Genomic DNA, 17,948 nt, shown 5'->3' on the forward strand with positions numbered 1-17,948 from the left:
AACACATATAAACTAGGTCTATTTTTACAAAAAAAGTGTTCTACATTTAAATAAACATACATACATTACCACAGATAACTATATATATATATATATATATATATATATATATATATATATATATATATATATATATATATATATATATATATATATAAACTAAATTAATTTACTTGTTCACAATCGTCAAATTATTTAAAAACAATAATTTTCACAAAATGTAATTCTGAAATAATTTATATTTATTACTGTCTAGCTATTTATTTATAAAAACGATCAATTAGACAGATGTTATAACACACACACACACACACACAATCATAATGAAACATGCTATTTTTAATCCATAATATTTCGGAGAAATTATTTAAATGATTACTTAGGGTTGAAATGTTGTCTTTCAGTCAAACAGCGCCCTCTATCTAAAATAAGAAAGAATGGCACTTCGTTTAATTCTACCGAATTCTACCATGACTCCGTTTTAAGGGGAAATGGAGCATGTGATCGTCCAAAGGCACGTTTTTAATGCTGAAACAGCACTTTTTTATGACTACGTTCACAAGGAAGTGCAGTGTATTATCGGAAGACCAGGAATGAACCATGAGTCTGGATATATGTAACAGACAGCAAACTGAATTCACCTCGACGTTTATTGTGAACACACAGCAAAAAAAAAAAAAAAAAAATGACGAAACAGACGAAAAACAGGAAAAGGATATCAAACATGTGTCGTATACATATACAAAAAGGTGAATGAGCAGAAAAGCACATTGGCAGAATAAAGTACCTCAGCAGCACAATGCAACTGTCTCTTTAGACATGCAAATAATTTAAGGTACAAAAAAAGAGAAACGTTTGCGGCATGATTTGGTATTCATAATCAATAAGTATTTCAAGGAAACAAAGCTACACCTGCTGGCAGCACTTGACATATTGCACGTGATATAAGCAAGAAAAGTCTTCCTATGAATGAACATAAGCACGAAACCTATATGCTACATGTATTTTTCTAGTCACCTTGGTAACATATGCAATCTGCATTGTGTCTATGCAGACTTAAGAGACCGAACAGATGCCAAACAACCCTTAATCATGCCAAATGAGAGCCTGGGACGTGTAAATATTGGATCAGTTATGCAACAAATCAGCTTCTGTGGCAGGAAATGGTTTAAAGTTGAAACAAGCAGGATTTAACCATTTGCTGACTGATGTGATTGAGTATGCAACTGCAATAAAAACATGAATATGAGGTTTAAAATACATCTTAACTAGCTGTGGCTTCCAGCGTCTTTGTGGCTGAGAAAACAAACACAATATTAGCAGTATAAGAAATAGTGTCGGACGCTGCATGTCTATGTCTATATTATATAAAGACATTAAACAACAAGAAACCAAACAAAGAACACTCATATATCATTACCTGAATCAACAGTGACTTCTGCCACGTCACCTACATTGACTTTCTCACTTTCTTTGTTTGCCTTTGAATTGTGTTGAACTGTGGGTTCACCACCCATACACTTTCCCTGATTACTCTGTAGTCCCTGATATGTGATGCCACAGTTTTGTTGTGGTGTCAGACAATACAATTATAAAACATATATGGACCTTTATATGAAATATATAATCTTGCACGTAACATCTTAAAGCCATATATATGTATATATCTTTTTTTCAAAGCAATTTTTTGATCTATGATAGGGCTTGGATAAAACAAAAAGCACAAATCAACGATAGCAAAAATTATACAGTAATCGAATACATACGATGAATAACAGTATCACTGAAAGGTTTTAAATAAGCACTCGTCCCTCAGGCACTGTAGTACACTCTATAGTACAGAGTCTTATTCCGCCACAGCGAGTACGAGTTGTCAAACTTCAGCTGGTATGTGCCGTCTCCTGGAAACTCGTGGCTGCCGCCCTGCACTGCCAGATGGCTGTCCTGACGGTACACAGGCAGAATCTCTCCCAAGTTCGAGTTGGCAACTGATTTAGAGCCCTTCTCAACATCTCCTGGAACCACAGGGCCTGTTTCGACAAAACAATTGCCCATGTGTCACTGGAAGTATTCCTTGTATGCATCTGCTTATTGTAAAGTGATAGTTCGCCCAAAAATGAACGCTCCAAACCCGTAAGAATTTCGTTGATCTTCGGAAATCTTTTTGATGAAATCTGAGAGCATTCTGTCCCTCCATTGACAGCTGCGCAGCTACCACTTTAACGCTTCAAAAACTTCATCAAATATGGGGAAAATAATCCATATGAATGGAGCGCTTTAGTCATTTTTCTGAAGGGATGCGATCGCTTTACATGATGAACAAACTGAATTTAGGCTTTAAACATTCATCAACACACACACACACATCAGTTGGTAAAAGGAAGCTCAAACATGTTCCCTTGACATGTATTGAGGCTCATTCTCATGCTTTTGAGCTTCTGTAAGAGGTTTGTCCTTGTGCATCAAGCAGGTTCAGTAGAGCTTTTGTTTATGTTCGCTGATCAATTTTTTAAATGTGAATAAAAGCCTAAATTTAATCTGTTCGTCATATAAAGTAATTGAGTCTCTTCAGAAAATTTGGACTAAACCGCTGAAATCACACGGATTAGTTTTAAGATCTCTTTATGAACTTTTTGAAACATCAAACTGGTAGTTGCGTAGCTGTCAATAGAGGGACAGAAAGATCTCAGATTTCATCAAAATATCTTCATATGTGTTCAGAAGAGTGAGTAAATAATGACTTTCTGTTCACTAAAACTGCATTTATTTGATCAAAAAATTAATAAAAATTGAAATATTGTGAAATATTATTAAAATTTAAAATAACAAATTTCTATTTGAATATAATTAAAATTGTAATTGATTCCTGTGATGAAAAAAAAAAGCTGAATGTTCAGCATCAATACTCCAGTTTTCAGTTTCACATGATCCTTCAGACATCATTCTGACTTGGGGCTTAGGAAACATTTCTTTTATTATCAATGTTAAAAAAAAAAAAAAGGTCTGTTTAATAATTTTTGTAGAAATTGAGATGCATTTTTTTTTCTGTATTTGATTAAATGAACATCCAAAGGAACAATTTTTATTATTATTACAAATAATTATTAATGACCACTACATTTTTATAATTATTTATAATAATAATAATATCAAACAATGAGACAAAAGCTGGGGGGAGATTGCATAATTTTCATGCTAATAATGTTAAGGCTACATTTACACTGTTTTTGGGACTGACAACCATATTTCCTTACAGGTGTAAGTCTCGAAATGTCCCATTCAAACAGCGACTTACAGTCTAAATACTGACTGTAAACATGCAACAGGAGTCAAGCCCATATTCTCTGACCAATAATCACGACAGTGCCCAAACCTCAAAGTAATATCAAAGATGGTGACGTCCATAAAACTGAAAAGTCTTATCACTTTTGACATGACAAGAGTCCAATCGAGCTACGAGTTCATCTGTCAAACCTTTATTGACCGACAGCAGCTTTTATATCTGTATGACATGACGGACAAAAGCTGTCCAGTCAGGTTCTGTTCACACAGCTTACGTTTTCTGAGAATGTGGTTGTGAGTCCTGAAAATGTACAGTTGTGAGTTTGGTTCTAGCGCAGATATCACTCCCATAAATAACCGTATTGTGTGTGAACGGAACCGTATTAAGGACTCAAATACAGGACTGACAACCGTATTCTGTTGCTGTTTGAATGTGGTCTTTGTAACATCCTAAAAGACCGAAAAATAGGCTTTTTCTTTATTCAAAATATACAAATTTTATTTCGTTCTTTGAATTTAGGTTGAAATATGACCGGGACAAGTTCTTAACTGTGTGACTGAAGAAAACTGACAACTAATTTGTTAATAACATTTGAGGACGACTGTGTATGATAAAAGACACTAGAAACAAAAACTACTACTACTTTATCAAAAAAAAGTTTCAACAAAAGCAGGAAACAGGATAGGAAGTTCTCCCTCACCTTCCAGCTCGTCATCTTCATCCTCATCGTCACTGGATTCGCTAATGTGGACGGTAATGGCTCGGCTTGTGACTGGTGACCAGTCGAAGTAAATCCCAAAACCAATGTCATAGCCATCTGTGGCAAACTCCCAGCACACACGCTTGGCCTCAGGAACAGTGGGCACGTGGACGGTCATAATGTCTCCACGATACACCGTCACCACGCTGTCCTTCTCTTGACGGAGCTTAGTCTTCAGTTCCTTCACAGCCACGGAGGTCCACGTGGATGGCGGTTTCATCGGAGGAAGTGCTGCAAAAAGATAAGTGAACGCTCAATGAATATTCTTTCATTTAACGCTTTCACAATATTACAGTAGTGCATGTATTCAAATCACCCCAAAATCAAAAGTCTGTTTTTATGATTGTCTATTTTTTGCATTGTGAATTTATACACAGTGAAAAGAAATCTATTTAGTACTTCATGTCCGCGTACTTTGGGACAAAACCTGCGGGAATGAGCAAAATTATGCACAATACAGCTAGCCTAGAAATCTAGACGCACCCTAGCGGCAGCAAATTTAATCTGCCCGCAAGTGTCGTCTAGGAACTCTCAATACCCTTCTGAGCTGTATTCCTCTCAATCTGGACAGGCCAATCACATCGTGTATAGAGTCGGCGGGCGGGGCCATAATGACGACGGCCGAGTTGTGTTTGTGTGCTTCTAGTAAACACAGAAACTGGCGAACGGCGGCGGTCTTTCGAATCAGCTCTGACCGCAACTCTGGAAGACCTGGAGTTAAGCTTTTCTCTGAGAAAAGAACAAAGAACGGCACTGAAGTCATTCTTAAAAAGGGAAGATGTGTTCGGAGTTTAGCCGACCGGATACGCGAATGTTTAATCTATCAACGAGCTCTGCTTCACCTTCGTTGCTCTGGTTGGTGTAGCGCTCTCCTATCGCGTGCAGAGGGAGTTTGAAAGACAACCGTTTATCCCGCCCCTCGGATTGAGCTGTCAATGGTGAGTTTCCAGACCAAACATCTTGATGTGGGTCTGGCTTGTCAGGCTACAATACAGCCAATCCGATGGCGAAATTCAAGCTCTCTAACAACATTCATCCGGCGTAAATTAAATTAGTGAATGAGGAAAGGAGGGTTTGTGTGTCAATCCACTGTCTGAGAGATGAGAGATGAGAGATGAGAGATGAGAGAGAGAGAGAGAGAGAGAGAGAGAGAGAGAGAGAGAGAGAGAGAGAGAGTGCAGCTGGTACTGTGGTTCTATTCTGCAGAAAATGTGTATTGAAAGCATTCTGAAATATCAGTATTGATACGTATCGAAAAATTTAGATTTTTAACAACACTACATTGCAATTAGTTTATTATTTCAGATGCCTTTTTAAAAGACTACAATAGAAAAAACAACATTATACATAAAATTCAACCCACCAAAGTAGTGAGTTGGCGGGTGTTCATGTCAAGCTGTGGTCACAAAAGTGCAGACTGGTAGGAAGACCGCGAGTGTTTAGGGTGCTATATGGGACAGGGCAGTAGTTTGCTGAAACTTGCGGTTATGGTAAGGGTCGTGACATTTCTGAGACAAGCTGGAAGCAGTTGACCAATCACAAGACACTGGTCCAGTCGACCAATCAGAGCACACTGCGCATTTTAGAAGGAGGGTCTTCATAGAAACTAAACAGAGAGCGTTACTGACTGACCGGGAAGGGAGGAGCTGCAACAATGTAATATATAATGTGAAAAATAATGATTAGTTGTTTTTAGAACATTCAGGCATGAAAACCTATTCTAGTAGACCACACACATGTGCACAGATAAATCATTTATAATAAATACTGCAATATTCCACACAGAAAAGAACTGTCAATTTCAATTAGAAAGTGACTGTAAAAATCACACCTTAGACATCATAACATCTTACATCATCTCAAACATCATAGACATCATTCTTTTTTCAGACAGCTTTGTTCTCAGGGGCAATGATGAAACATGATGGGAAGGTTCCCTGTGTTTAGCTTCACTCCTCTAACAGGGGATGTGCTAACCTTTTTTCTCCCCGGGGTCTGAAGTACTGCTCTCCTGTGTGTCACCCGCTTCTGCCTTCCCGAGAGATGCGCTGGGCTCCTGTTGACAACAGCACAATACACACATACAAGAACATCACTAAAGCTCACTTACATATATATACACCTGTTAGGCTTGAGTTTAATATACCTCAGTAGACTGTGGAGATTCTCTGTTATTGCTGTTATCATCCATTTTGGTTTGGTTGTCCGGTTGGATTACCGTCCGGGAAAGGTCTGTGCTTTGAAGTCTTTAAAATGACAGTGGGAATAATGAGGTTAGCATACCCTTGAACCCTAAAATAACCATTTTTGGAACTCATATAAACATGAACAAACCTGTTTAAAGGGTTTGCTTCACAGTTTTTTGACGTTATACCAGGGAAAGAAGAAACAGACAGGGATGACAGTCTAGATTCAAGCTCTGATGTCTCTTGTTTCTCCATCTCTAGAGCACAAAAAACATCAATAAATCATCATATTCATCAAAAACATATCTAATACAAACTCATGAAATCTCTTACCTGCCTCAGATGTGTCTTTCAATGAACCTCATTAAAAAACTGAAACAAAAAATCAGCAAGAACAAATAAATCCGTATTTCGTTTTTACATTCGATAAACATAGACATTTGTAAATATAAATCTGTTGACCGACATGTTGTGCGTATTCGTCATCAAATTACATTCATACGAATCGCAGCAACAGTTGACACGTCGCGTAACTAAAGTGCAATTCACCATCAAATCATCAATCTCAGCACAACCAAAAAAAAAGCGAGCACATTTGCATAACAACCGTATGTGTTAAACCCGTATCCGCACGTAAAGTAATGTTCCCTTATATAATTTTTATCCACGTACCTCCGGCGAACGTGTGATGCTGTAGATGCAACAGTGCTTGACAAATAACGTTTAACGCCCAGGAAGTCCGCTAATTTGTAAATACGTACTGTGAAGGCAGCAGAGGCAAGTCTTTTGTGAATGGCTGCTAGAAACAGACGAATATATAATAAAAGTCCTATGAAAAATACTACTACTCCAAACAGTAGGTTACATAAAAGCAGTTTTGAACAGTATACAGTATAAGAAAGGTTGCTAGGAAAATTAACAATATTTTTTTACTAAGCAAAGACGCATTAAATTGATCAAAAGTGACAGTAAAGACATTTATAATGTTTTTACAATAAATACTGTTCTTTTTTAATTAATAAACAATATTGTTAGTTATATATTTAAGTATATGTTTAAGTTAATAATAATTATATATATATATATATATATATATATATATATATATATATATATATACTTAACTATAAGAACTATAACAATATTGTTTATAAAAAAAAAAAATGTATATATATTTCTGTGTGTGTATAAGTACTATTCTTTTTTTAAATTAATAAACAATATTGTTAGTTATATATTTAAGTATATGTATAAGTTAATAATTACATTCCTTTATATATAAATAATTTGTGTAAAAAAATGTGTGTATGTATGTATGTATATATATATATATATATATATATATATATATATACTTAACTATAGAACTATAACAATATTGTTTATAAATAAAAAAAATTGTTTATAAATAAAACAAATTTCTGTGTGTGTGTATAATTGCGCGCTCTCTCATTCTCTTTTTGCCAGCAGACTCTCCGCAGTTCTGCATTTTTTTTTAAACCGGGTGATTTTGCTGCTCCACGTCAACCTTTCTCACTCTTTGTGACTAACTACACCATACACGCAAGCCTGAGCAACTTTTCTCTACGCAATTTCCTGTGAAAATCAGGTCTACAATATAAACACTTATTTCAGGCTTACCATAGTTAATCAGGGTAGACACAAACACATTTTGAAAGGAGAAGTGATTATTTATCGCATTATTTCAATTTAGTTACATAGTGTACCTTTAAAACACTCTACAAAATAAAACAATAAAATACAAATTATGTAAAATACAAAACAAATACAAAAGAAAATTGTTTCTTACATTTATTTTACAAGTATTGTACATAGCTTTACATGCTTTGAGAGATAAGTGGACAGTTCTATTGTTTATTAGTTTTAGTCAATATTTGTTATGCAATCCTTGTTTTGCCATTTTCTAGTTATCTTGGCACATTCAAATGTACTTGAAAATATGGCCTTATGTGGCAAATAATCTGCAGAGGATAAAGCTCAAATATAGCAGTAACCCAGCTCAGAGGGATACAGCTGAACTGACATACTAACGTTTCCCCTGAGTTTAATTAGCACTTAATTTAGAGGCTTACAAACATCTGCACATAACAGATGGTTAGTTTTAAACAGATTAAACATGAACACAAGCATGTACACCCTAAAACCAAAATGTTGCACAATTTAATTTGATTTGTCTCAGTGAACAAATTACTATGAAGAAAATGATCCTTCTACTAGGGTTGAAAACGCACTGTAATACATGACTGAAATCCTGTCTCGCAAACCTTTATTCCTCCACACCAGATCAGTCAATGGAGTGTCTTTAGTTTGTGCATCAATCAAATTGATCCATGGAAAAAGGCTGTGAAGAAACAGAGACAAATTATTATGAGGGAGCAAATTATTATAAAACCTGGTTATGTAATAGTATATGAATATGAATCAGCTTCTATAGAATGGGGTTATTATTAAACAAAAATAAAAAGAGGCAATAAACTGAAATAAGTTTGAAGCACTAAAATGTATTAAATAATGAATAAAACAAAAATTAAACAAAAGATAAATGTAATCTAAATAGCAACAGGAAAGTGTAAAAATATGAATAAAACTATAATTAAACAAGTAAAACTGATATGTAAATCTCTGAATAAAAAAATGCTTTAGACTCACTCATCGGGTTTATTGGGATCAGATGCACCGGGTGAGTTTACGAAACTCTGATAAGTAAATGTGTTTGTTGAAACACCGGTCTCGAACAGCCCATTTAGCAGGCGAAGAGTCTTTCCGGAGCCCAGCTTCTCTGCCGTGCACATGTTGAGGAGACCGTAGAGCACCGCTGATACCCATCTCTGATCCAGGAAAAGGCCACCTTCAGTAAACACTCACAGTTTACTTAATGGACTCTTACAGCACACCATATGAAAACCATGCTATGTTGACTTCACATGACAGATGGACACAGACATAGACTGAGGGGAAATAAAAACTATGGTAACACTTTATTTTACAGTGTCCTTGTCACACACATTACATGAGCTAACCCTAAACCAAACCCTAACCCTATAGTAAGTACATCTACTTAATTAAATGAAAATTAAAATTAGCCCATTATTTACTCACCCTCAAGCCATCCTAGGCATACTGTATATGACATTCTATACAGTTATATATAAAAAAAGTCCTGGCTCTTCCAAGCTTTATAATGGCAGTGAATGGCTGTTTCTGTTTAGTCCATAAAAGTGCATCTATCCATCATAAAACTGCTCCACACAGCTCCAGGGGGTTAATAAAGGCCTTCTGAAGCGAAGCGTTTGTGTAAAAAATATATCCGTATTTAAAACTTTACAAACTGTAATCTCTAACTGTCGAATACGTGCGTTCACGAGAGACTGGCATTCCAGCATATGGCGTATGACGGCAAGTTTTATTTTGCTCTATCCTCTGCTCTTCCGTATTCGTCAACCAGAACTTACGCTATTGTCTGCGTGCTACGTCATACACTGGAACGCCAGTCTCTCGTGAATGCGCAGAGCCGTGTGGAGCACTTTTATGATGGATAGATGCATTTTTATGGACTTCAAAACAGAAACAGCCATTCACTGGCAATATAAAGGATTTTTTTTTAAATATAGCTTTGATGGTATTCGTCTGAAAGAAGAATGTCATATACATCTGACTTGAGGGTGAGTACATCATGGGATCATTTTCATTTTTGGGTGAACTATCCCGTTAAATATACAATTACACTGTAAAAATGACACCTGAAAATTAAGTGTAACAATTTTTTTTTTTTTTTTTTTTTGCTTAGTTAAGCTAATTATAAAGTTGCAAAAATAATCACAATCAAAAGAATATTTGTCCACCTAAGATTTATCAAGTTTCAATGACACTTTTTTAATAATTTGCTTAGTTAACAAAATACATGAGCATGATGCAACCAGATGCAGTTCAGCAGCTTTTAAAACAATTGCTTGAGTGCATTTCTAAGATTTTTTATTATTTTAAATTCCAATTGTGAAATATTATAACAATTTGAAATAACTTGTTTTTATTGTTATATATTTAAAATGGTAATTTATTCCTGGGATGTCAAGGCTGAATTTTCAGCATCAATACTCAGTGTCACATGATCGTTCTGATATGCTGATTTGCTGCTCAAAAAACATTTATTATACAGTCCCTGACAAAAGTCTTGTCGCTTATCTATTTTCTAGAAATACCTGATATTAACCTGACCTTTAATTAATTCATTGGTGTTAGAAATAGCTCATATGAAAAGCTAAAACCCTCCCAAATGATGTTTAATGCACTGAAATAAATAATGTTCACAGAAAAAATATTTATCATTTAATCAAGACAGAAAGGTCAAATTTTGGCAAGACAAATGTTTTGTCGCCTATACAGAAATTGAACAAATTTACAGCAAATACAAAAATATATCAGCAAATTAAGTTGTGGTGCTGTGAGATCCAAATTTAATATCTTGTATGACTTCCATGAGCTTGAAGGACTGCATCCATGCGGTTTGGCAAGGATTCATACAATTTATTGATGAAGTCATCAGGAATAGCTAAGAAAGCAGTCTTGCATGCCTCCCAGAGTTCATCAATATTCTTTGGCTTCGTCTTCCATGCGTCCTCTTTCATCCTACCCCACATATGCTCAATGATGTTCATGTCTGGTGACTGGGCTGGCTAATCCTGGAGCATCTTGATCTTCTTTGCCTTGAGGAACTTTGATGTGGAGATGGAAGTATGCGATGGAGCACCGTCCTGCTGCAGAATTTGGCCTCTTTTATGGTTGGGAATATAAGAGGTAGCTAAGATTTCTTGGTATTTTAGACTATTGGTGTTGCCTTCCACCCTGCAGATCTCTCGCACACCCCCATACTGGATGTAACCCCAGACCATGATTTTTCCGCCACCAAACTTTACTGTTTTCTTGGTGAATCTCGGATCCATTCTGGCTCCAGTAGGTCTCCTGCAATATTTGCGGCGACTGTGGTGTAATTCAACAGAAGATTCATCTGAAAAATCCACCTTCTGCCACTTTTCCTGCGTCCATCCTTTTAGCAGGCTGTGGGCCTTGGCAAATGCCACACGGTTTTTCAATTGTCTTTTGTTTAGTGCTGGCTTCTGGGCACTGATTCGACCATGGAGGCCATTTTGAGACAGAATCCGACAAACTGTTCTGGTTGACACAGGGACTTCAGGTGACCAGGTCTTGTGGAGCTCTGCTGCAGTGGAAAATGGGCTGGCCTTGGATTTTCGAGCCAACAAACGGTCCTCTCGAGCAGTTGTCTTGCGGGGTCTGCCTGACCTGGGCTTGTCAAAAACGTCTCCAGTCTCTTCAAATCTTTTTTTTATCCTCTGTACTTGACGCTGAGACACATTGAAGGTGTCTGCCACATCAGCAGTGGATCTGGTCTTCAGCCTCTTGATAATCAAAACTTTAGTCTCAGGGTGAATCTTAGGCATGTTTGCAGAGGTCTAGTTGCAGTTGATGTGAAGGTCTAGCGTACTGGGGTTCTTTTTATACACACTTGAGACCTAATTGATCCATTATTAGTCAAAGGTGAAGCTCATATGACAAGGCGACAACACTTATGTCTTTGCAAAAATTGACTCAATGGGCTTTACCAAGCTGTGAATATTAGAATACTTTTTAAAAGTTTAGTTTTTCACTGAAACATTGTCACAAAAGCTGGTGGAATTAAAATGAGCCATTTCTTGTAAACAAATCTTGATTAGAAATATATTTCAGCGGCACATTAGGTCAATTTGTACACAAGCGACAAGACTTTTGTCAGGGACTGTAATTATCAATATTGTAAAAAGTTGTGCAGCTTATTTTGTGGTACTATATGTGATATACGAGTCCCCTTAAGGGACGTGGCGATGGGAATATTAAATGGGAGAAAGTTAAGTCAATGCTTTTGCATTTTCTCGCACATGTTTTGCCTTCCCACGAGAAACTTTGCTTTCGCTCATAATACCTTTGCATTCCATCGCAACATTTTCTTTGCATTTGCAAAGTTTCTCAGGGAAGGCAAACATTTGTGAGAGAACGCAAAAATACTGACTTATCATTTTTCCTCCGATCTAATTTTCCCCCCATCACGTGTCTCTTTAGGAGCTTGAAAAAGAGATGGATCATCTCAAGGGGCTATCCTTAAATAAAAAAAATTAAAAAAAATAAATAAAAATACATACATATATATATATATATATATATATATATATATATATATATATATATATATATATATTTTTTTTTTTTCATATGATACATTATCTTCTCATGAATAGAATGTTTAAAATAACTGCATTTATTTGTTTATATTTTAAAAAAATATATTTATTGGATATTACTACTTCTTTTATTACTTCTTTTAGATACATATTTTAAGATAATATTAGATTTATAATATAATAATGTCTGTCATAATTTAATGTCTATAAAAGTGACAGATGGGTATAAACATTTAAAATGCAAAGGTATTGTCAAGGACACATCTGTTTTCACACACCATTCATTGAAAGAGGAAGTGATGCCGAAAGCACTTCCTTGCGCTTTAAAGCTGCCGACACTTGATTGTGGAGGAGCCAAACTGAAGTCACATCATCACAAGCCATAAACTCATACTGGGGTTTGATAATAAAACTGTGGTCAAGAAGCATTGCAAGCCTGAAAAAAAAAGAGTGTGATATGATGATAAGCCGATGCTTAACTGTGACATATTGTGGCTACATGTGAAGTTCAATAAATAAATAATTACATAAAGTAATAATTTTGCAACAAAATAGAAACACATCATTTATACATTTATTTAAAGGCACAATATGTATTAAAATATCCACTAAAACAATGATATATATTTTGTTGACATGTGTACTTTTTCCCAAATATTTCCAAGAATGTTTAACCCTCTGGTGCTCCTCGTTTACGGGTTACATTGGTTGTCTTCCCGGTCATAAGTGACCGGACACCTAAAAATTAAACTTCCTCCACCCCAGTAAAACCAATGCAATTTATTTTTCTTCAATAATATTTTTTCTTTTTAATTTTGTATTTTGAGATGATTTGATGGTATTTTTTAATATTTATGCAATAATTATTGTCTATTTTTGCCATTTAAAATTATAAAATATATATATTTTTAAAACATTTTATTTAAAAAATTTTTTAATTGCAGTATTTTAGGTTAAAATAGAGACTAGGCCTTCAAAAAAAAAATAACTGAAGGCAGATTAGCGCCCTCTTTTGGAATTATTTAAGAAATTATGCAACCATGGGTGTAATCCACTAGAGGTCTCTATGGAGGGGCTTGTGAATTCCCAAGTTCACTTTTCAACACATTTAATAATTTTTTTTAGCTGGATTTGAATAAATATATAAAAATAATCAAATACTATTTTTATATTATTACTTTTTTTTAGAAATGGTGATTTTTTTTCTGTGAATTTGTGTTTTTGCAGATTTCCCATTCATTTCCTATGGTAAGTGGGAGTATTTTTTTTACAACCACTTAGCATGCTTGAATCATGCCCTCAATTTGTTTGTGTGTTTACATACCTAATGTTAGAAAAGTCACCAAGTTTCATATCATTCTGACGAAGATTTGATTTTTAATAATTCAAAATGTGGTTCATAGGTTCAGTTTTTCATGGGTGTGTGTGTGTATAAGTGTGCGTGTGTGCGTGTGTATGTGAGTGGATGTGTCAATATCACACTCCTGATGTTTTAGAGTGTCATCCCTATACTGCTGTGTACTTTTTTTCAGCATTGTGGCCGATTTGTAGATTGTACACACAAATATCCTGCAAATATTTGTGTTTTTGCAGATTTCCCATTCATTTCCTATGGGGGTCATTTTTGACCGAAGAGCACAAGTGGAAGTAATTTTTTTATGACCACTTAGCATGCCCGAATAATGCCCTAATTTTTTTGTGTGTGTTTACATACCTAATGCTAGAAAAGTAACCAAGTTTTATAATTTTCAGATGAAGCAGTGATTTTTAAAAATTCTAAATGTGGTTCATAGATTACATTTTTCATAGGTATGTGTGTGTATAAGTGTGCGTGTGTGTGCGTGTGTGTGAGTGGATGTGTCAGTATCACACTCTTGATGTTTTAGAGTGTCACCCCTTTACTGCTGTGTACTTTTTTTCAGCATTGTGGCTGATTTGTAGATTGTACACACAAATATTCAGAGAATTTTTGTATTTTTGCCGATTTCCCATTAATTTCCTATGGTCGGTCATTTATGACCGAAGACAATGAACGTTACTTTTTTTTTAATGACCAATTAGCATGCTCGAATCATGACCCCAATTTTTTTGTGTGTTTACATACCTAATGCTAAAAAAGTCACCAAGTTTCATATCATTCTGATGAAGCTGGGATTTTTAAAATTTTAAAACAGAAAATTTTTCGGTCGGAAATGACCGAAGAGCACCAGAGGGTTAAATCCAGAGAAATAAGCTGTTTTAACCAGGACACGGACCGTGTCAGTGTCAAACTAACCATTGTTACAGAGCTCAACACAGTTAGTCTTATTGTTTAAATCTGGTTTTCTCGATTTACCGCGAGTACCATGTTTTACCCAAGCCTGCAGCACCCCTCTCAGAAACTGAAGCTTTCGCGCCTCGATCGCCCCCCGGTGACCGGTCCCAGTATAGTCGCCCCTCTGTGTTTTCTAATGGACGCGAGGCAAACTAAACAATAAAATAACACTTTAAATATTTTTTCCCCAAAGTTAGTTTATGTCATTGAAGGCAATTATCATCACGATGATTTCATTTCAAGTGTTCGTTTTTAAAATAAGTTTAGTTTACTTAGTTATTTGACGACCTCTAGCAGTGAAAAAGCTACAAAGTGTGCCTTTATTTATTTTTTAAAATGACTAACAATTAAATGACTAACTTTTTTATTGTAATTAAAATATATACAATATGTTTTAAATTTATTGTAAAATAAGCATAATAAACAAACATTTCAGTATTATGAGAGCGTAGTGAAATGAGCATGATTACGGCATTCACAGTGTTTATGGGAGTAGGTGGAAGCAAAAGAGCTATTTTTGAGCATGTTGCTTTTTTCAACTCTGATTGGTGTAGTTTTCTGCAGAGCATAAAGAGTAATGTAGTTTTTTTTTTTTTTTTTTTTTTTTTTACCAGGAATTCTACTGTCAAACAAGATTATTTAAAAAATAGCTGAAATAATTCAGGCTGACAGCTTGAGCGGAAGCTAAAACAACCTCGTAGCTCTTTAAAGGTTTATAAGTTATCGTTCGAAATGGAGAAATTGAATGAAGTTTTTACTTCCGGAACCCAAAAGCTGCACTCTATAATCAAAATCTGACAGATTCAATCAACAAAAATATCAAAAAAGCACAGGAAATGTTCCTTATTCCATTATAAATAACAGTGTATAATATTTAATATTAATTGAATGTTAATTTTAATACCTGTTCAGTGGCACTGCTGAGGTGAAACTGTACACAAGACAGTCTGAAGACAGATGGCAGCAAATGTCTGAGCATACTTGAGGAAGATGAGAGGGCAAGACACAGAGGAAGAGCAAGTCTGCTTGTTTAGCCAGCCTAATGTTGTCAAAGTAACACTCGACACCAATGTCTGAAAATTTCCCTATGGATCAATGAAACAAGAGAGAGAATTAACTAGTAGATCTTTATAAAAAAAAAAATCCTGCTTTATCGACGAGGGCACAGCAGTCCCACAAATGTAAAAATGTAAAACAGTCTGATTTTATATAACAATTTAAGGTTTCTTCATTAATTCCTCACCTTCATGTCGTTCCAAACCCTTAAGACTTTCGCCCACGGCAGCTATGCAACTGCCACTTTGACGCTTCAAAAAGTTAATTAAAAGATATTGTAAACACACTTCATCACGGCACCTGTTAGTGTGTGGGATATATTAGGCAGCAAGTGAATATTTTTTCCTCAAAGTTGATGTGTTAGCAGCAGGAAAAATAAGCATAAGGATTTGAGTGAGTTTGACAAGGGCCAAATTGTGAAGGCTAGACAACTGAGTCAGAGCATCTCCAAAACTGCAGCTCTTGTGGGGTGTTCCCGGTCTGAAGTGGTCAGTAGCTATCAAAAGTGCTCCAAGGAAGGAACAGTGGTGAACCAGCGACCAAGACTCATTGATGCACATGGGGAGCAAAGACTGGGATTAAACAGCTACTGTAGCTCAAATTGCTCAAGAAGTTAATGCTGGTTCTGATGAAAGCTGTCAGAATACACAGTGCATCACAGTCTGTTGCATATAGGGTATGAGTTCAGGGTGCCCATGCTGACTCCTGTCCACCACAAAAAACGCCAACGTGGGCACGTGAGCATCAGAACTGGACCACAGAGCAATGGAAGACTGTGGCCTGGTTTGAATCATGTTTTCTTTTTACATCACGTGGATGGTCGGGTACGTGTGCTCCGCTTACCTGGGGAACACATGGCACCAGGATGCACTATGGGAAGAAGGCAAGCAGGCAAAGGCAGTGTGATGGTTCTGTGGTATGTGCTGAACAAACAAGTTCAATCCATGGAGGGCACAACCTCACAACTTACAGGACTTAAAGGATATGCTGCTGGGGTCAGGGCTGTTTTTGCAGCAAAATGGGGACCAACACAATAAAGGGTCATAATGTTATGCCTGATCGGTGTATATACAGTACAATAAATGTATACTGTAGTAACATTGTTACAGGTATGTTTATTATTCCAAAAAAAAAACGAATAAACTACTGTGAATGTAAAGCAAGATTTACCAACAACTGACATCTCAACCGTACGTAACGTTAGAGTTTTATATATTTTGAGTTAAAAACTGCAATTTTTACCCACCAAAAAGTATTGTTTCATATGTTCAATAATACGAATGAACAGTATTTTTCTAATTGGCTCCTTCTAGGGGTGAGAGTTAAGGGGTCTTATATGGTTAAATCCAAGAGATATGAAGATCTCAATGAGTAAATAGTTAAATTGTATGAAAAAAAAACTAATTTGGGTCCCTTCACATATAACTTACAGTTGATATGGGTTCTTCTTTTAAAGAGCAATGTCTGAGGAACAAATACTGAAAGAAACTAGAAATGTATCTCGTTACCCGGTCCTCTATCAAAAAAGATTGCATAGAACGTACTATATCTTTAAATTCACTCACTAACCTAAGGTCTCAGGTCTTTTGGTAGAGATGTTGATGTCGCATGGCTTGAGGATTAATGCGTGCAGTAAAAGCTTTGCCAGCTGTTTGCCCACGTGACCTCCACCCAGTATGCCGACAGACAGATGTGTTTTAGCAGTGCAGCCATTCTCAGAATTCAGTTTCTTTCTGTGGGAAAAAGTACATGACAGTAGTATTAAAAAAATATACTACTGATCTCATATAGCTAATACCGGGCTGTTCTTACCTTAATAATCCGAAAAGTTCACAGACAAATACAGCATGCGCACATCCACTTACAGTCAACCCAGCAGATCGACTGCGCAGAAAAAGCAGTTCTTTCTCATCTTCATTGAGTCCAGCCTCAAATCCGAGAGAGTTTAAATTAACGGTAAGGTCCAGCATTTTTATGAAACAATTAAATCGTGATTCATTCAAGATACAGGTTTAACGTAAACAGGTCAGGTTTCTATAGTAACTACTTCAACTGTGAAATTAGAACCAGTAAGACCAAAACAGTTGATTTACGTCAT

The 17,948-nt window shown here is 35.8% G+C and overlaps 1 protein-coding gene across 5 annotated transcripts; it reads right to left on the reverse strand.

Annotated features, from left to right (window-relative positions):
* Positions 1 to 632: 632 nt before the first annotated feature.
* Positions 633 to 17,888, reverse strand: LOC137091007 (protein TMED8-like). Of its 5 annotated transcripts, XM_067455067.1 has the most exons (8): positions 17,663 to 17,888; positions 17,420 to 17,583; positions 15,699 to 15,879; positions 12,759 to 12,916; positions 8,900 to 9,098; positions 8,515 to 8,591; positions 6,563 to 6,601; positions 6,378 to 6,486 (listed from the first exon to the last, which is right to left on the reverse strand). In XM_067455067.1, exons 1-7 carry the CDS (start codon positions 17,818 to 17,820, stop codon positions 6,594 to 6,596), a joined length of 945 nt encoding a protein of 314 aa, XP_067311168.1. In that variant the 5' UTR covers positions 17,821 to 17,888; the 3' UTR covers positions 6,378 to 6,486; positions 6,563 to 6,593. The 5 variants fall into 5 exon arrangements, 4 of the variants coding, with proteins under 4 accessions (XP_067311169.1, XP_067311170.1, XP_067311171.1 ...); XM_067455068.1 differs by lacking the exons at positions 8,515 to 8,591; positions 8,900 to 9,098; positions 12,759 to 12,916; ... (1 more) ...; positions 17,420 to 17,583; positions 17,663 to 17,888 and adding exons at positions 633 to 2,030; positions 3,984 to 4,274; positions 6,021 to 6,099; positions 6,190 to 6,289; positions 6,902 to 7,043; XM_067455069.1 differs by lacking the exons at positions 8,515 to 8,591; positions 8,900 to 9,098; positions 12,759 to 12,916; ... (1 more) ...; positions 17,420 to 17,583; positions 17,663 to 17,888 and adding exons at positions 633 to 2,030; positions 3,984 to 4,274; positions 6,021 to 6,099; positions 6,190 to 6,289; positions 6,902 to 6,999 and having other exon boundaries at positions 6,563 to 6,615.
* Between the last annotated feature and the right edge of the window lie 60 nt (positions 17,889 to 17,948).

Source organism: Pseudorasbora parva, chromosome 10 (assembly GCF_024679245.1).
Source record: "Pseudorasbora parva isolate DD20220531a chromosome 10, ASM2467924v1, whole genome shotgun sequence".
NCBI lineage: Eukaryota > Metazoa > Chordata > Actinopteri > Cypriniformes > Gobionidae > Pseudorasbora > Pseudorasbora parva.

What these genes read in the sequence shown, in the direction of transcription:
- LOC137091007 (XM_067455067.1), bottom strand. Translation starts at nt 17,820, where the DNA reads ATGCTGGACCTTACCGTTAATTTAAACTCTCTCGGATTTGAGGCTGGA. An exon ending in TCAGCAGTGCCACTGAACAG is followed by an intron (nt 12,917 to 15,698) that starts GTATTAAAATTA and finishes TTTTTTTTTCAG; the next exon opens with GCTTGCAATGCTTCTTGACC. An exon ending in GATCCCAATAAACCCGATGA is followed by an intron (nt 8,592 to 8,899) that starts GTGAGTCTAAAG and finishes GTTTCTTCACAG; the next exon opens with CCTTTTTCCATGGATCAATT.